Source organism: Leuciscus leuciscus (genome assembly GCF_965113295.1).
Source record: "Leuciscus leuciscus genome assembly, chromosome: 20".
Classification (NCBI taxonomy): Eukaryota; Metazoa; Chordata; class Actinopteri; order Cypriniformes; family Leuciscidae; genus Leuciscus; species Leuciscus leuciscus.
In genome coordinates this window covers 16,666,048-16,686,047 of record NC_138744.1, presented here as the reverse complement: position 1 = coordinate 16,686,047, position 20,000 = coordinate 16,666,048, and the positions used below count along the sequence as shown (strand labels likewise).

The window sequence follows — 20,000 nt, the reverse complement described above, 5'->3', positions numbered from 1 at the left end:
GCCCATGATGTTTCACTAAGCATTCGAGAGAGAATCCTCGCACTCATTGGCTCCCGTCTCTGTAGATACACTAGTAGCGTAGTGTTGATTGGAGATGCAAAGAGCAAAAATTTACATGAATTGCTTTAGCAGCGGAGTACCTGTACATTTGAAGAAGCAGAATAGGTCTGAAGGTAGAAGTCAGAAAGACTGACAAAAAAATCGAGCAAGAAAAGTGCTGAAGTGATGCCCAAGTTGCTTCTTTTTTCATTGGGCTGGTGGATAATCACCCTGACTTCACCCCTGTACTTTACCCCTATGGTGTGGGTGGTAGTAAGGAGAAGATCATTTATTATTTTGCCTGTTTTCATTGCCATCAACTGCCAAACCTGTGTACAAAAGTACTACAAAATGTCTGCACCAGTTGAACGTCATAGATCACAACAGTGTTTCTGACAGATTTTATTTCTTAATTTCCCAAAGATACATTTATTCCTGGTTTTAAAGTTATTCCTCAAACAATAAATTGCTTTATTTAAATGCTGAGTGTTACGTCACAGTGTTTATTAAAGATTAGCCTTACATGAGATGAAGCAATTGGCCTACATACTAAATAAGCGAGATCTTTTTTTATTTTTTTTTATTACATATACTTCCGTACATGTATAAGCAACTTCAATCAGCTGCTAGGCCTTGTTTACTGAGGAGGAGGCCTCTGAATGGAGTCAGAGACTCTCTGGACGAGTTTGGCACACTCTGCCATGTTGAGACGTTTGTCATGATCCTCATCTACATCGTCCATCCATTGCTGAGTCACCATTGGGGTCAAGGTCTACCAAGAGAGTGAGAGAGAATTTTCCATGAGCCCCATAGCACTCCCTATTTACATAAATATCATATAATCATGTTTGCTGATTTATCTATGATTTGAGAAAACGTATACAGACCTGGATTGCCCTTCCAAACTCGATCAGCATCATTTCAAAGACCTTCGGCCCGTCCAGAAGGAGGGTCCCACCCTGAGTGTAGAATGTGCAGATCTCATTTCCAATGCTAGGAGGAGGTGCAGGAGTTGGGTCTATTATATCAGAAAGAGAAAGCAAATTAAAATGTTTTAGATCCATAGGAAAAAGTGATCATGACTAAATGACAAGGCAAAGCACTGAAATAAAATAAATTGTGATTAAGTCTAGAAAGTAATTGTTCAGTATGATCTCCAATGAGAGGAAAACTGTGATTAGAGACTCACCCTGAGCGTGGACCGCAACAGCCAGCACACACAGGCTCAACACTGCCACCAGCTGGACATAATTTGCCATTGCTGCAGATGTTTTACAAGAACAGGTCTGTCAGATGAAGAGAGGCTGTAAAAGAGAAGAGAAGAAAATGAGGAATTATTGAGAGCATATTCATTTATATGTGGAAATGTTAGTACATTTCTTTTGCTAGTACATTGGTCCATGAAAAATTTGAGAGAATGTTTTTAAACATTTATTGTAGCTTATGGCTGTCAAATCTCTGTTAACTTACGGTTTTAATTAAATAAACACTCGTTTTATTTATTAATTTGATAATGCTGTGTAATTCCGCTTTCTAAAAAAATATATAATTTGTAAATAAATAAATATAACTGATTTTTTTTGCATCATGTTTATATACAACTTTAAAAGTGTGTAGAAAAAAGATAGGCCTACATAAAATTAAATGTTCTCCAGACAATATTGTACTAATTTGGGGTCTTTAATTCTTGTCAATTTTTTTATCATAGTGCTTTTCACAATACACTTTGTTTCAAAGCAGCTTTACAGAAATTCACCAATTGTAACACTTTAAGCCTAATGGTCAAAATTTGACAGTTTAGTGCTTAAGAGTTTAAGTATTCGGCTTTATATTTATTTCACATAGTATAAATGGGTCTTAATAAACATGAAAATATAGGCTACAGTTGCCTTTATATTTTAGTAAATAAAACCAAATTTTAAGTTAAGAAAGTTAAATAGCCCTGGATATTGGCAGCATTTAATTTGACAATTTAATTAAAAAGATAAACATCAGGAAAACATCCTTGCTTTCTCATTGGTTATAAGTGACTCATTCCAATAATCTGTCCATCATTGTAATGCAATCATTTTGAAAAGAATGCAAACATGTGATTTCTTTTAAACGCTCACTGAAGTGAGTTATTCAAGATGTCGATCCGGTTGTGCAAGCTTTAGTTAAACTAAAAATGCCGACCGCATTGACGGGGCTTGTGTTTGTATGTAAATAGTGGGGAAGTGGAACAAGTGGAAGTGGAAGATAGTTCACCTTTATTCTGTCATCACTTATTGTTTCTAACCCATGTTAATTTCTTTCTACAGTGGAACATGAAAGGAGAAGTTTGGCAGAATGACAGTCTCAGTCACCATTCTCTTTCTGTATGGAAAAATATTCTGTCATTCTTCCTAACATCCTTTGTGTTCTACAGAAGAATGTCTGAAACCTCATGAAGGCGAATAAATTATAGCCTAACATTTTGGGATTGAATGTATATTTTTTAAAAGTTCATCACCTATAAATATGTAGATATTCATCAATTTACTTATTAAAAAACAGAAATCCTGAGCTAGTCAGTGATGATGCTGTAGCCAAATTCTATTTTTAAAACAACACCGATGACAAATTCTTAAAGTGTTACAGTTTAACACAATACTTGATATGTTGTGATTCTATATCTGCAAACTGATCTAATAGGTTAATAAAATCATGATATCATGCAGTGATATGTTATTAATATCTTAAACCAGCATGCAAATGTTAGAGAGTATGTTAGAGAAATATTATGTTGTTATAGATATTATAGAGTGGATCAAAAAGAAAAAAAAATCTAATAAGCAATAACGTCACAAATAATTTTCAGAAACGACAAGCATGAGATAAAAAGCTTAAATAAAAAAAACTTGGTTAATTAAATTTTTGATTTAAATTCTTTCAGGAGAATGTTCAAATGTATGGCTTGCAGACAACACTGGAGTTTGAAAAGACACCAGAAGGAAACGAACGGTGAAAATGGAAAGAGAGAAAGTAAACCAACAGTTTGTGTTGAGAAAAGTAGACGAGTGCAGGAGTGCTTCTTACCTGTATCAAGTCTGGAGAGATTCTGCCAGCTCTCTGAACAAGGAAATTATAAAAACTAGGCATGTGTGATTTACATATGACCACCTATTTTCACATTTCATAGGGAAAAAAAGCCTGAGTGGGAGGGAAGAAAAAAAACAAGTTATGTAGGTGTGGCGTGACTTACTGGTTTGTTGATAGGTTCTTCTTTGTTCCTGATGAATGTCATGGAACATAATGATCTATATCTATCTATCTATCTATCTATCTATCTATCTATCTATCTATCTATCTATATATATATATATATATATATATATATATATATATATATATATATATATAAACAAGTATAATATATGCCATGGTTTTTTATTCACTTTTGATGCCAGTGTGAAGGTAATTTTTGAGGACTGCAACATTCATACATAAATAAACATATTGTTGTTGTATGCTGTATGTTTTATGTTCTCACACTGGCAGACACACTCTCACATATAAGTTTCCACTACTGTAGTGCATGAAAATAAACATTGAAATGAGTGAGTTGTACATGTAACCTTAGATCACCTGTGGATTAAACAAAAAAACTGGACTAACAAGCAGCTTTTTTAATATAAGAAGCATTCTTTTACTTTCACTTTAATAACTGACTACAGCCACTATCTATGTGGGACTTTCTGAGTGCCAAACATTCACATCATACGAAAGAACCTGCTAATAAATGAGAAACTACTGAAATGTGGTTATATCACAACAAGTGATTTTACTATTTAATTTGTTTTATTTGCAATTGCCCAGATATGTAGCACACAATTGACTGGGCCTGACCTGATATATGACTGAATATCTGAGCATAATTTGACATCTTTGTCAGTTTTGTATGCAATAGGTTGTAAAGATCACAGTTTTAGGTGAGGAAAAAACGATTAGTTTATCAATAAGATATGACAACATATGTTTTGACATTGCTTTAACTCATAAAAAAAAAAAAGGATAAGCAATTTTTAACTTTCAACTATATATAATGCTGTAAACTTCCTTAGGACAGATTCACACAGAATGTGTTTTTGCAGTTAAAAACATGAGATGCAGGGCAGTGGAATGGGGAAAAGGCAAGATCTCAAGACGTGTTTGATTGCTTAACTCTGTGTCGTATGCAAGCGCAACAGTCAAACACGTCCATAGAAAGACAATGGAAATGCAGCACAGTTGAATGCAGAAATGTGTTCTGTGTGAACGGCCCCTTATTCAGAATAAAAATCACGGGGCATGAAAATAATGCAAGTGAGAAACATTGATGCTTTATTTCACTTCTGCCATTAGTGTATTTTACAAACATTTTGCCTGTTTTCAAAGGGCCATTTTAAGAAATGCTACATAATATCATCAACATCAATATAAATTCACACAACGAGACCTGAATCTGCAACACTGCACTCAAGTAGCGGAAAACATGGCCAAAACCAGAGCTTTCAGCAACTGTCTTTCTTTATTGCAATAACATATCACGCACTCACACACACGCGCACAATAAATACATTTGACGCTCAGCATATAATTCAAAAATGCCCTCTCACATCGACACACACCGACTCACAACTGACAGTTGCACTGTCATAAGCAGCATACATTTCTGAAAAGTAACTTTACCCGCTAAATCGTTGTTGCCATACCCATTCTGCAAAAAATAAATAAATTGATTATGAAAAAAGCCTAAAAAAGTATGAGATGTGTCAAGACTGTTGTGTTTTGAAGATTATTATTTAGGACATTCAAATGGGAGTCGGTTGTATAACATTTGAGCAGGCACCTGTAGGGATCTCACAAAAGCAGGTTCTTTTCACTTCAACTGTCAACCCTGTTTTGGCCCAAACAAACCAAACAGACAAGGTCTCTATGCACAGAACATGGACTGATACCAATACAACATGTCCAACCAAGGTTTGACATCTTGGTTGAGTCTCAAAGTAGCAACACAATTCAAAGACATCGGGAACTACTTAGAAACATGACACGGTCTCAAATGGATAAGAACTGCAACAGGATCACATGTCAAGACATTTTAACATTCCTGTAAAGAGCACATACATAGTTAATGAATAAATCAAGGTGTATTACTAACTATTAGCACACCCATTTTGGGCGGTTTGCATGCTAACAATGCTGGAAAAGGAGTTTGTAAATAGCGAGGAATCATTTGTTTTTTATAAGAACGTTATATGTCTGTCATGAGTGAACCTGAATCATACATGGACTATATTTCCATTGTTTTTGATTTTGTAGCCATGAAAATGAACAATTCCTCATTATTTAATGCTGACCCACATGTTGTTAGCATGCTACATGTTGTTAGCATCCATAACCTTTTTTTTATGTGTATACTTTGAAATTAAATGTAATCTTAATATAAAATATCATCAGTCAATGCATCATTAGCTATGAAATAAGCTCGTAAACAAAGTCGATAGAAAACGATAAAAGAATATTTGCCTAAAGGTGCTAATTTGACTAGTTTTAAAGCGATCAGATGTTTCAGTGACTGGCATCGGTGGCACGTGTTTGGATGGTCACTCTTCTTGGCGGGTTCTGCTCTGTACTGCGAATGGCTATTAGCTCCTGTAGCTGCAGAGCCCCTCCGCCAATGAAACAGAAGGCTGGGCAAACAGGGGCGGAGCAATCGACAGTCCCCTCCCACAGCACTCGCAGAGAGTGTGCGTCGTAAAAAGTGAGCCGCCCCTTCTCAAAGTCCAGACACAGTCCGAGGCGAGGTGGCAGGGGGGCAGTGAGAGGGCCAGTCGAAGTGTTAGATGACTTGGGTAGTAAAATCTTGCCCATGCCCATTGTGAGGAAACAGAATGGAGGAGGGGAGTCCTGGGCGTCCTCTGCGCCGCTGTCATGACCACTGTCTGGATCGTACCTAAAGTGAAATGGGGTGGGGTGGGGTGGGGGGTTGAAATAAAAATCATCAATAACATTGCCTTCCTCAGTCAGCTCTAAAGCGTTTAAAAATTCGCTGTTTCTCCTCACCGTGGACTTGCCATGTCTTGTGGAAGATGGAACCACTCCTGCAGTTTTGCTTCAACACCCACTCCCACCTACACACAATGCTTTAGAGGGTTAAGTTCACCCAAAAATAAAAATTGTCCCACAATTTCCTCACCCTAAAGCCATCCTAGGTGTACATTACTTTCTTCACTCTTCCGCCAGATTTTGACTCGTGTACGGCCATTAACGGAAGCCAGTGATTATAGTTTATAAAGTTATAAATATGGATATTTTTCATATACACCTAGGATGGCTTGAAGGTGAGTAAATTATGGGATAATTTTCATTTTTGGGTGAAATAACCCTTTAAGGCATAGACATTTTAAAGTTTTTTTGTTTTGTTTTTTGTATGAATATTATTTTTTATATATATATACAGTATATATATGGGTTTTTTTTCCATTTCCTGAAAAGTTTTTGGAGATACAAGGTATCCGCCTGACAGCGACAATATATATATTGTCGCTGTCAGGCGGATACCTTGTATCTCCAAGTCTTTTTGATTGAAAATTGATACTGTGGACTCATGTATGGTCAGACAAACGCAGAGGTGTAAAGTCCAGGTTCAGAATGTAAAAGTCCTCCTCAGTGTTTTGTCCCAATCACCTGGATTTGCTAATTAGCACAGGTTTTCAGCCAGGAGATAGAACTAATTAGTGAAATCAGCTGGCTGAGTTCATGGGTGGAATAAACATATGGCAGGACTTTTACTTTCTTACCCCTGGACTTTACACCTCTGGACATACGAGGTTTGGTCACGAGTTATTTTTTAAATTCTTTTCATTGGTTAAATATTTGCAGAAACCACAGAGAGGTGTAAAGGGTGACCAACAGTAATGATTTATAAAAAAATTATAATAAAAAAAAGACAAAATATGGAGATTCGAGGTTTCCACCCAACAGTGACGATATTTTATTTTATTAAAATATATTCATATATATATATATATATATATATAAATGATTAAAGGATATATAAATAAAGGATATATAAATATATTTAAAGGATTAAAGGTGAAAAAGTTTAATTCTTGAAAAAAAAGTGAGTCAATCGTATTATTTAATATAACAAATACCAAAGCTGCATTTATTTGCTAAAAATAAATACAGTAAAAACAGTCATAGACAGTTAATTACTGTTATAAACAGTAATTCATTCCTGTGATGGCAAAGCTTAATTTTTTTTGGCATCATTACTCCAGTCTTCAGTGTCACATGATGCTTCAGAGATCATTCTAATATGCTGATTTGCCTCTCAAGAAAAATGGTTCTTATTATCAATGTTGAAAACACTTGTGCTGCTTAATATTTTTGTGATGTGATACATTTTGGGATTCTTTGATAAATAGAAAGAATTTATTTGAAATAGAATGTTTTTGTAACATTATAAATGTATTTAATGTCACTTTTGATCATTTTAATGCATCCTTGCTGAATTAAAAGTATTAATTTCGTAAAAAATTAAAATCTTACTGACTGCAAACTGCTGAATGGTAGTGTATGTTCACCTTAACCAGGTAGGATCCAGGCTCCACTGAGCATGCCCAGTAGTGTCGTCCCTGTGTGATAGAAACGTCGGCCACAAGGAGGTCAGAGGTGAGGTGACATGAGGTAAGGACCCGATCAGCTGCCTGCAACAGGGTCATCCCAGGGACACTCCGGGCATACGTCTGCCCTTTCCCCAGCGCCACCCGCTCCGCATGCAGGCCCCAGCGCGAATCCAGGCAGAACGACAACACTGAGATTGAGGTATTCAGGAGGAGAGGAGTGGAGGATAGGGTTGGAAAGGTCAGGTCATAGGGTTAGGGCAGAACACAAAGCGAAAAGAGGATGAGGGAGTGAAACAACATATAAATAGAAGATAGAAAGAAACAGAGAGGGGGGATATGTATGGATAAGCATAAAAGGGAAGAAATGGGATAGGAAATTTGGAGAAAAGAGGGAAAACAAAGAGGACAGCAGGAACATTGTACATATTCCAGGACTCTAGGATTCAGAGGAGATCGAGCAGCTGATATTCCAGTTAAATAGGAATACAAGTCAAAGAAACGGCGGAGATAATAGGAACAAAGACAGGTGGAGAATAACAGGAAGTACAAGGAGAAATAATACAGAGAGAAGAGCAAAAAAAGAGATGTGTCAAAGAGTTGTGGATAAACACTGAGAAATATACTAGTGATAAGCAACAGAATTAACTATGAGAGAAAACAAAAAAGAGAATATGATATGCATAAAATACCAGAAAACAAGAACAGGTTCAGTTTGATGTAATAGAACTGTGATATGAATGGATCAATTAATGATAGATAGATAGATTAATAATTGATACAGACGGATGGACAAGTGAATAAACATGAACAAACAGACATGAACAAATGAATCAGTGAATGAATGGATGGATGGATAGATAAATGGAGGATGGATGAATTTATATAAATGAATCAATCAGTCAATTATTGAATAATTCATGAATGGATGGATAAATAGAGGAATAGAGGATGTCAATTCCAAGTCAACAAAGTAGAATGACTGGAAAAGATGCTAAACAAAAACGAAGCATCCAATATGTGAGAAACTGGGGAGCTTGAGGAAAAACAAATGTCTCTGAATAACTGATATTTTGAAGTGGTTCAAATGCAAGTGTGTTTGTATATTTGTGAGTGGATGTGTCTTACCTGGTGCAGGAGGTGTGTGTAGATACACCTCCTCGCTGTACTCGCCAAACCCTGCCTTATTACAGCCTCGAACTCTCAGGACATACACACTGTCCATCTCTAGCTTGTCAATCACTGCACTGGTCCCTCCCACATCATCAAGACGCTGCCAAGGACAGTGTGTGCCATTACTTCCTGAGCTTCCGTCAGACCAGACTCTGCCCCATAATGCTCCAGCTCCGCCCACTTTCCTCTGATACTCCACTGAGTAGTGCCAGGCGGGGGCGGAGTCCTGTGGGAGGCGCCAGCACAAATAGAGCTCGTTATAGGCCAGGGTCTTTTGAGTGTCAATCACAGGAGCCAATGGGGCTGCAGAAGGAAAAAGATCGGTCGAGTCAAATTGTTACCTTATTAACCTAGAAAACCAACTCAAGGTATTTACGGATTTTGAAAATGGAGTTTTTATGAAAACCTTGTATAAAGTCCATGCTGCTAAGTGCTGTGAGTTCTCTGGAGACGTCTATTTGAAAGTGTCGAAACGAGGGATCAGCAGATAGAGAGAAATGCTGAAGATGTTCTATTGATTTTACCAGTCTGAGAAGAAGAAAGATTAAGTAAATTAAATCAAGTAAAGAAGCTCTCTGTAAACCAATTGACTATGTGTAACATAATCTTCCAACGTTTGTGTGCCTTCAATGGAAACACACAATAGGCTTTTGTGGGTTTCGTATTTCATAAATGAACCGATTCGCGCAATCCCAGCAACAAACGCCCTCAAACACAGTCTAACCTGTTGTGCGTGACTCTGGCGGCCTGCACAAAGCACGGCTGGTCGGTTTCCTTAAGAAGCTCCTGAGTGTATGTGAGCAGCCCTGCATTTTCCAAAAGACTCTGTTTTTCTGAGAGTTGTGCATTCAGAGCCCCTGCCCGCTGCGCACGAGCCCCCTCCATCAACATGGCCAAAGCCCCCTGACGCTCCGCCAGCACACCACGCAACTCACTCACACACTGATTCAACTGCTCCTTAGCCACTACGCTGTTCACCTGAGCACAGAGGGAAAGAGATTGAGCAGGACAGAAAAAGGGAAGAGCGAAGCTTGACATATCTTTTTAAACATCATAAATATATATAAAAAATATATATTTATTTTATAATTAATATATTATATATTAAAATGTTTACATAAAATAATATAAATATTACATTAAATCATATTTTAAAATAAATTATTATCAATTTAATTGAAATATTTTAAACCTTTTCTTATTTTTCACAGTGAATCTTGATCGTCCCCCACCATCACATTTGGTCATCATTATTTTTCACAAATAAATTTACACTATAACACCACTGAAAAAACACAGGATACTCCTGGAGAGATAGTGAACTATTATCCATCTTTAGATTTCATTTCCATATATAAAAGAAACATGGCTGCACCAGAAATCGCATACTTCCCTACTATATAGTAGACGAAAAACTGTATGTGACAAAATAAGTATGTCTGAATTCACAGTACTCATAAAAGAGTCGGCAAAAAGCACCCGGATGACCAACTACTTCCGGCGGGATTCTTAAGTGTGCATACGGTGGGCACTTTACTATCCCATGAGGCCACGGGAAAGGATTACATCGCAGTGAAGCGACATACCTGACGCTGGTAGGTCACATGATAATGACAACATAGCGAATGTAGTATATCCAGATTACATTCATACTATACACATTCATACTATATAGAACACACCTTTTTAGCGGCTGTGAAGTAATCACTTATTCAAAATAAGTACCTACTCAAGAGAGTATGCGATTTCGGATGCAGCCTATGTCTTTTCAAATGTAATAAATATTTTAATAATTTAATATCTAAATATTTAATTTATTTTAATTTATATATAAAATATTTACATAAAATGTATATTAAATCAAAAGAAATAATAATAAAAAATAAAATAAAGTATTACTATAAATAGTACTAATAATTTGATAATAATTACTTTCCGGAATGAATCTTGGTCAACCCCCCCATCACATTTGGCCATAAATATATTTCACAAATACATATTTCAGTTATTATGATATTCAATATTTTGCAATTTCCATCTTTTTTCATTCTGACTGTTAAAAGTCTATAACACCAAAAAAAACAAAACACAGGACATTTACAAAACAACTGCTGGATCCGGTTGAAATCCTGCAACTTCATTCTCGCTCTATTTTCACACCATTCGTATACTCTAGGGTGAAGTGTTTGTCTCATAAACACTCAAAGTATAATTAAAACACCAATGCTGTGTACCTCAGTCTGAGCAATGCCGCTTTCTACTTGGGTGATCTGTGCCTGTATAGAATCCTGATTGCCCAAGATGTAGTTCATTTCCTTGGTGATCTTCTCCTGTGATTTCACAACATGGAGAAAGATGAGTTACGTTAAACACCGACAACACTGTAGAGCTTCTGCTAGCTGCCTAGTCATTGAGGAAATCCTTTCCCTTCTACCCTTGATCACTTAGAGATGTGCAGGGCTAGAGCTTAGAAAGATTAGCCCAAATAACCATTTTATACAGGAAAGAAGGGCATGTTGGGCATTATTACGTTGTTTATAGTCTAAAGATTCAGCTCTATAGAGCATACAAGGAACGAATACCTTTAGAGTTTGGTAAGCCAACGCAATAGGAATGATCTTGTGTCCACTGTGGGCCCGACGGAGTTTACAAAGCGGACACAACAGATGCTGACATGACCTGCAGTAAAACTGTAACCTCTCCTGCTCATGTTCCACACAAACTAATACCTGCAAGTGAGTGAGAGAGAGAGAGAAGATAAATGGACAGGGGAAAAGCCCGAGAGGGGGGAAATGAGATTAGGGAGAACTTTTGAGACTAATATGTTTATCAAAAATCCTCTGTATCGACTGCTGTGGAAAAGGACAATATTTGAATATTATTTGCATGTGGTTGATCGCTTTTCTACAAAATGTAATTAATACTTTAGTCAGTACTCACTATAATATACTCAATACTTTAGTCAGTGTTTTGTGCTGTAATGTCAAAACAAACTTGTATGTCTTCATGTTTTTGTGACAGACTAGGCCTATATAATGGACAAAAATGTTCTACATAAATATTCATAATGCAAAATAGTGTTTTATTTATTGTAATATTGTTTTATTTTAATATATTTTAAAATGTAATTTATTCATGTGATGGCAAAGCTGAAATTTTTAGCATCATTACTCCAGTCTACAGAGTCACATGATCCTTCAGAAATCATTCTAATAATCATGCTTAATATTTTAATTTTCCAGGATTCTTTGATGAATAGAAAGTTCATAAGAACAGCATTTATTTGAAATATTAATCTTTTGTAACATTAAAAATATCTTTACTGTCACTTTTGATCAATTTAAAGCATCCTTGCTAAATTAAAGTATTAATGTCTTACAACAGCAAAATGGTATATATTGATTTTGAATGGTATATATTCTGTTCAATTCAATTCACATTTAGTTGTATAACGCTTTTCACAATATGTATCGTTTCAAAGCAGCTTTACAGAAAAAAACATGCATCTGCATTACATTACATCTGTTATCAGAGGTGACTTGTGTCCAATTAATGTCCATATTTCAGAAATGTACAGTTCTAAGATAATACAAATCACGCAGTTAGCTAACATCATGTATTAATTTTAGGCAGAAACTATAAACTCCTTAAGAGTAATTATTACAAGTTGTAGACATAATGATTACAATATATCGAAAATTTGGCAGTGGTGCTTGTTGACTCAGAGTTGATTCTGAGATATATGGCTGGTACATTTCTTCAAAACACTGAAATATATATATATATATATATATTGGACCCTGGATGTAAACACGATCCGACCTGGGGTTAAATGTTTGACTCAATGACTATCCTTTCTTTGTGTTTGTGGTGATCCTCTCTCTGAAGGGTCCCGTGTGCTCTTACCTTGGGTCTGAAGCTGTGTGTGGGCATGATGTGTTCGTGTTGGGCTCGTGGTGTGCCCCAGGGGTGGTACAGTTTGAAGCACTCATTACAGAAGTTGGACCTGCAGTCAGCGCAGCCTTTGGTGGCGTCCAAAGCCTGAGGAGGTTTACAGAACTGGCACATGACTGCCATGCTGCCAAGACTTACTGTCCGCCTGTACCTACACACATGGAGAAAGAGAGACATCGGTCATCTATTGTGCATTGAGGCTAATTTGAAAAGTAAACACGTATGGCTTGGGTTACATGTACGCATGACTGTTTAATTGCATTATATATTTGTATGTGTACTGTGGCCAGCAGGACGAGACGTGATCATCAAATAACATCAAATAAAACAGTCCAGGCCTGGTCCTCTCTCGATCTCCACTGTCGTCGCTCCTCCTTTTATGCCTCCGCTCCTCCGTGAGAGATACGAGACCGGTGCGTCGCACAGGTGTTGCTCATTATCAATCACGTCACCGGCCTCGCGCCGTTCTCCCACGGCCCTCTGCCTCGTCCTGCTCGCCACATGTACATCAATTATAGTGTGTGTTTGTTTGTGTGGTGTAAATGTAGCTCAGCTGTCCAAAGACAGCATAAAAACAAAGCATCAGCACTTCACTTACATTCAGCTCCCTCTCACAACTTATCTTTTAAAGGAGAAGTTCAACCAACAAATGTTCACCCTCACTGTGTTTTTTACTACACATCTAAGAGGAGAGAATGTTGTATTACCAAACTTTAGAATTAATTAATTTATTTGATTTATTATAGATGTTAAAAGGAACATCATGTCTCTATTAATTTAAATATTGTACTAATTTAATATGTTGATATTTAATTTTTTATCTTAATGTTATACTGTATATATATCTATATATCTATATCTATATATATATTAAATGTCTTTTTAATGTTTTAACTATGACTTTTGCCTCAATAAACTTCTAATTTCTGCTTATTAATAGTTAGTAAGGTAGTTAAAGGAGAACTCGGTAACTCTAGCGAACTCTAGTCACTTCTTCGCTGATTTTCCCTTTTGTTGTCGCGTGTTTTCCCCACGAGCTCCCCCTACAGCTGTGGGGGGGCGTATATTTCACAACACAGTCGTAAAAAACTCACTTGCGGCGGCCTCCTCCCCCTCGCTACCGCTGCTCATGTGCGTTTGTTTTGATCGGAGCAAGCCAACTGTATCGTGTGGAGCTATGTCTACCGAGGTGGGTAATCTGGTAATACATCATACATGCGTGTGTGTTTATGTCGAATTGCCGTAAAGCAATTCGTGTTTCGCGCTCGTTCTCGTTCTAGTTCTCGTTATCACGAGACTTCCAATTTCTAACTTGCCGGGACGGTAGTGTTGCAAGTTGCAAGGTTGGTTTTCCGCCTGGGAACGCTGGGGGGAGCGGGGAAAGTCACCAATATCACCAGAACAGGTTGTTTAACCATCCAAATGATTTCTAGACAGTTTTATTAAGTGAAAAAAGTTACCAAGTTCTCCTTTAAGTTTAGGTATTGGGTATGATAAGGGATGTAGAATAAGGTCATGCAGAGTAATGCATTAATATGTGCTTTATAAGTACTAATAAACAGCAAATATCCTAGTAATGTGCATGCTCAACATCCTTAAATCACTTTCATTATATGGATAAGAGTGGCTAGAACATTCTTCTCCTTTTGTGAGAAATTAATTTAGGTTTTGAATAACATTTTTTAATTTTGAGTCAAATATTTATTCTCTTTCTTCTCTTAAGTTATAATTGAGTCTTATGGTGTTTTAGGGCCAGATTTGCTTGTGCACATTTTTACTATATGGAATGGAGCCATGCAAGCTGTTTACTGGAAGGAAGAAACTAAATATTTTCTCCGCCTTCTCTTGACCTCATTTTGCTATGCCAGTAAGGTGATTTGATTGGTCCACGTAGTGAGACTGCGTGAGAATATTCAAACAACTATCAACCCCTATGGTGATGTGTCTATGAATAGACGCAAGTTCAGAACATCTGATGTATTGTTCAAAACCAGTAGAACAACATTACAGTACACTTACTGGAATTACATTTCAATGTAGCTCAAGTTAATAAAAGCAGGAATTCTCTGAGGAAGTGTGTGTGTGTGTGTGTGTGTGTGTGTGTGTGTGTGTGTGTGTGTGTGTGTGTGTGTGTGTGTGTGTGTGTGTGTGTGTGTGTGTGTGTGTGTGTGTGTGTGTGTGTGAGACCTCTCCACTATGCGCTCCAGCGTGAGGTTTCTCAGACAATCTGCAAGCCCTCTCTCTCCCAGCTCCACATCTTTTCCGCAGGTGGGACAGGGGAACAGCATGATCACGGGAGGGGTGTCTTTACGCCTCCGTCCTGGATGTGTTCCACACACTGCACAAAAAGAAGGAGAGATGCAGATAGAAAAAGCACATTAAAGCTTCTTTAAGCCACTATAAATCTAAGGCAGGAAGAAGAAAGGAAAAGCTAATCAATGCCGAAAGAGAACCGAATCCAGAGGCCCCGTGTGTGCTGACACATTCAGAATCAGCCCATCACGACGGCTGCTACATTTAAACACACACGCACCTGCAAAGTGCTGCAAAGACGCAATACATCTGAATGATACAGTAGCATCTATAAACTTTTGCACAGAGAAAAGCTAGTCAAACTATGCTAAAGTTACATCACGATGTCATAGTTTTTAAATGTTATTTAATCTGGGCCTGGTTTCACAGACAGGGCTTATATTAAGCCAGTATTAGTCTTTAGTTCAAGTAAGACATTTAAGTAGCTTTTATAAATGTGCCTTTAAAAAAAACATTACTGATGTGTATCTTGAGACAAAACCAAACATATTTTCAGATATGTCAGTGCTAAAGTTGCTTTCAGTTAAAACAGCTCAAACATGCATTTTAGTCTGGGACTAGACTTAAGCCTCGTCTGTGAAACTGGGGATAATTTTTTAATAAGTCATTTAATTAAATAAATATATACATTATTTTGAAATAAATATTATGAAAATACAACCAAATAAATTATTAAACTGGCATGCCTTATTTTAAGCATTATTAAATATAATTAAATAATCAAATTATTTAAAATAAATAATTGATATGATTCATTTTAATGCCTAAAATAATTAATTAATTATAATTATTAAATGATGATCAAATAAATAATCAAATGGACATGATTAATTGAATTGAGCTGAAATTACGTGATTATGGGAGTTTGGGTTAAAGTTTGGGTTAGTTAGATTTTTTAAAAGAAATAAATAGTTGTGTTCATCAAAGAATCCTGAAACAATGTATCTGTTTTCATAAATATCTTAAGCACAACAACTGTTTTCAACATTGATAATAATAAGACATTTTTCTTGAACAACAAATCACTCAGAATATTATAATAATTTCTGACAGATCATGTGACCCTGAAGACCGGAGTAATGATGCTGAAAATTCAGCTTTACCATCACAGGAACAAATTACATTTTAAATATATTAAAATAGAAAACAGTTATTTAAAATTGCTATACTATTTCACAATATTGCAGTTTTTACTGTATTTTGAATCAAATAAATGCAACCTTGGTGAGCAATACAATAAATAATAATACCATCCCCAAACTTTTAAATGGTAGCGTACAGTTTAGTGGTCAGTGTAAAAAAAAAATACTTGACTGCAGAACTGACCGAATGATTGACAAATCAGAACTGAGCATCTCAGAGAGCCGTGTCATAAGATGACAGCACACCTGATTTTGATCTCAGTGTCTATTAAGGAACACACAAACCTGTTCTGATCACCCGGTCTAGGCGGTCTGTTTTGGGTGGAGGTCGACGTGTCTGTCGGGGAGAGCGTGTGTTGGGGCTTGAGGTGGGTGTGTTGGGCTCTGGGGGGAGCTCGGGGGGCGGGTATCCTCTCTGAACCAAGACTTCTGCCGCACACAGCACACATACGCTGTGCATACATGGCAACACTATCGGCTGCTTCACCATCTCCTCACACACGGGACAGTGCAGCTCTCTCTCTATACTCTTCATATTAGACTAGACAGAGAAAGGAACAGTTTTAACATAATTTACCAGAGGAAAACACGCAATCAAACATGCAAGCACAGACGTTGTTGATATTTATAGACAGAGCATAACCATATATCCTGTTTCAGAGGTAAAGGCTTTAATATATAATATAATATAATATAATATAATATAATATACATCATTCCTGATGTTACATGTGCAGTTTCATGTTTTTGAAGCAACACTGTAGGCTTTATTTTTATTTTAGCCTATACACTGTAAAAAATATATATATATTTTTTTATTTTTTTTTTATTGCAAAAAACACACAAAGATTATTAGAGTGCATTTCACAGGAAAATACAATTTCAGTTTTTCTACTTTATAATTTTACATTTATTTCAATGTGTTACTTGCAGTGTCTTTGTAAGTATTTGTGAAATTTACCTGAAATTTTTACACAGTGTATTTGGAGTGTTTTTCATTTTTTCATTTCAATGACTGAAATTGATTATGGATTGTTCTATGGACTGAGTTTTTTCTAAGGTAAACATTATGAGCATAGGTTGGTCAGTATGAACGTGTCATAAAAGTCTGAATATTTGCATATCAGGAACATTATGTAAATGCCAAAAACAACACACATATTAAACAATAAACAAGTCTTGTTGTTTATTAAAAGTGTAGTCAATACTTCCTTCTTTCTAGTTCCGCTTACAAATGTCCCCAGTAATGGAAATAGCCAACTTTTATGCAACATTCAAATCATGAATTCTGCTATGTATGATATTGGTAGTAGCTACATTTTATTGACAATTGAGATTTACGAGTTGAACTTGTTTCTGTGTTACAAATCTGTTCAAATGTGTTAGTCATCTTTGGTCTTCCCAAAAGGAGTGCAACTCGAACGTTTAACTTGGCTGGAAGTACAATAAAATCATTCCTCAAACTCGAAAACCTTGATGTTGGCTTCTGTAAAACAGACTAAGTTCACACACATCTTGTTTATTTACATTCCTACCACCCAAGTTTCATATCTGGCATAAGGAAGTTAACATTTTAATAAATTTTTTTGTATTTGATCATACTCATAAACAACCATTCATTCTACACCACTGGAATCTAAATTTAAGTTGGTTTCCGGAAGTAAAAAATCCCATTCATTTTCTCCACAGGGAAATTGATTTTAAAGGACAACTTATAAATCTTTAAAGACAGACCTGCTGTGAGCTCTGAGGTTGTTAATCGATGGTATATGCTTTTGACAAACCGGTTAGTCAATATTATTTCAACTTATTCTTTAAATAATCATGTTTAACAGTGGAATTCCTGCTGGAAAACTACATTACTCTTGATTCCGCAGAAAAATCTACACTATTGCAACTAAATCAGGCCAAATGAACACTTCAGCTAGCTACTCCCCACTCCCATGAAGCACTGCGAATGACTTCAGTCTTACACTCTCAAACTAACTTAAACTATATTGTTTCTATACATAATCAACATCTTGTTTGTTGTGTTAGTTTTTTTTACTTTATTATCTGTTCAGATTTCCTGGACAGAAATTCATCTTTAACGCCGGCTTTCTGTCCGATTTTCAAAAAGATTTGCTTTACATTAAACTTTGTAAGGTTGTTATTCAGTTGTGATCAGTATGATCCATGGCTTATAACTCTTAAACAAAAACTTTTAAAAAATCTCAATGGTAAAAATAAATGGGGAAATATATTTCTAGAACCAGGCTGCTAAAAAATTTCATTTTTGCACTTCATTAGTCTCCATCATTTAATAAAAAAGGGGGTTTCCCTACTGAAAAAGAAAATGCTGACATGTACAGCTGTCCCAGTCAGGCATGTGCTCAGCTGGTTTGGCTGGTTAGCAGGATGATCTAGAAGCCTGACAAAATCAATTCAAGCTATTTAAAGCTGTTTTATGTTCAGTATCTGGCAATTATTTTCCCCAGAGCTGACAGCATTTACATTTCATTCAGTCAATAAGCCATTGAAATAATTAAATTCTCCAAGCTGTCTTCTGTTCCTCTTTTTTACACTGACTTTAGTTTTTTTTCCAGACGTTTCCCACAGCTCGCGACCTCAGCCCTCTTGCATCCCCGTCTCTATGGCAACACACATCCTGTCGCGCGAGAGCAGCTCACTGATAATAAGGCCTTTTACGCTTCTTATAGATTTTTAAAGGCTCCTTTATTTTTCCTTTACATCTTCTCTAAGAATGTAATCAATTAATATGTTGCATCAGCGTCTGATCTGCATCAAAGTTAGACTAAATGCGTCAGTCTGTTCAATCTTGTATTAACGGGGGGGAAATATTCTGATATTATATTAGGCCTACACGCTTAAGAGCAAATAAATCATTCATAACAGAGGAAAAGCAGCCGTGGCCTACACGCGCTTTAGCAGAAAAAGATGAAAAATATACTAGGTTTCTGCTTACAGGTGTTATTCATATCGAGCAAATATGCTCTCAGTAAATAATGTGGTTTATCTAATTGAACTGTTTTTTTATTATTATTATTTTCTTTTTAATGTTAGATTTGGGCAAGGAAAACATTCAAATGTCCCATTTAGCCTAAAGCTGACCGTAAACACTGCATTCGTGTGTTAAATAACAGCCGCGTGCAAATGACAGATAACGTGTAAATATGTGGTTTTAATCATGCAAATATACTTACGCTTATACGCACGAGGGCGTCCATAATGGATGTAAAGGTTTGCAACTCCGCATCTGCCATTGCTGAACTAGGCCGATTGTTAAATTAATAGCAAATGAAATAAACGCTATTATCGAGCGTTTTTTTCTACATATAGAATCATTTAAACAACTAACGGTTTATAAGATCAGAACTCCGCGAAATAAAACAAAATGGTTGAACATGCAACTGAAATTGACGGCTGTTAAACCTTTACGTTATAGGCCTAATAATATTATTTGTGTCTAAGAGAGGTCCAATTTAACGCAATCCATGTTGATTTAGGGGGGTTCCAACAGTGCTTGCTGAGGTCTATTCTGACGGATGTTGAGCCATCCGATGGATGTTATGAGGTGTTCAGGGGGAGATCAGTAAAGAGCATGCGCATGGATGCTGAGCTGAGCATGCATGAGAGCCGCTTACAGTCTACGGTATAAATAGAAAAGATGGATATAATGTAATGTAATGTAATGTAATGTAATGTAATATAATATAATATAATATAATATAATATAATATAATATAAT

At 36.3% G+C, this 20,000-nt stretch overlaps 2 protein-coding genes across 2 annotated transcripts; both read right to left on the bottom strand.

Annotated features, from left to right (window-relative positions):
* Positions 1-426: 426 nt before the first annotated feature.
* Positions 427-1,349, bottom strand: LOC309483156 (uncharacterized protein). The gene is made up of 3 exons (XM_082148816.1): positions 1,229-1,349; positions 927-1,057; positions 427-811 (listed from the first exon to the last, which is right to left on the bottom strand). The coding sequence occupies exons 1-3, from the start codon at positions 1,296-1,298 to the stop codon at positions 677-679; spliced, it is 336 nt and encodes a 111-aa protein (XP_082004942.1). The 5' UTR covers positions 1,299-1,349; the 3' UTR covers positions 427-676.
* Positions 1,350-4,357: 3,008 nt separating this feature from the next.
* On the bottom strand, positions 4,358-19,935 carry trim46a (tripartite motif containing 46a). The gene is made up of 12 exons (XM_082151005.1): positions 19,456-19,935; positions 16,538-16,793; positions 14,985-15,135; positions 12,750-12,948; positions 11,426-11,572; positions 11,078-11,173; positions 9,568-9,821; positions 9,250-9,371; positions 8,799-9,146; positions 7,632-7,861; positions 6,106-6,173; positions 4,358-5,995 (listed from the first exon to the last, which is right to left on the bottom strand). Exons 1-12 carry the CDS (start codon positions 19,513-19,515, stop codon positions 5,611-5,613), a joined length of 2,316 nt encoding a protein of 771 aa, XP_082007131.1. The 5' UTR covers positions 19,516-19,935; the 3' UTR covers positions 4,358-5,610.
* Between the last annotated feature and the right edge of the window lie 65 nt (positions 19,936-20,000).

Bases quoted from the DNA above. Each gene is read 5' to 3' on its own strand.
- LOC309483156 (XM_082148816.1), bottom strand. From the start codon at position 1,298: ATGGCAAATTATGTCCAGCTGGTGGCAGTGTTGAGCCTGTGTGTGCTG. The intron at 1,058-1,228 runs GTGAGTCTCTAA...CTGATATAATAG, and splicing joins TGTTGCGGTCCACGCTCAGG to ACCCAACTCCTGCACCTCCT. The intron at 812-926 runs GTCTGTATACGT...CTCTCTTGGTAG, and splicing joins AGTTTGGAAGGGCAATCCAG to ACCTTGACCCCAATGGTGAC.
- trim46a (XM_082151005.1), bottom strand. From the start codon at position 19,515: ATGGCAGATGCGGAGTTGCAAACCTTTACATCCATTATGGACGCCCTC. The intron at 7,862-8,798 runs GTAAGACACATC...CCTCAATCTCAG, and splicing joins ACACACACCTCCTGCACCAG to TGTTGTCGTTCTGCCTGGAT. The intron at 5,996-6,105 runs GTGAGGAGAAAC...ATTTCACTTTAG, and splicing joins CAAGACATGGCAAGTCCACG to GTACGATCCAGACAGTGGTC.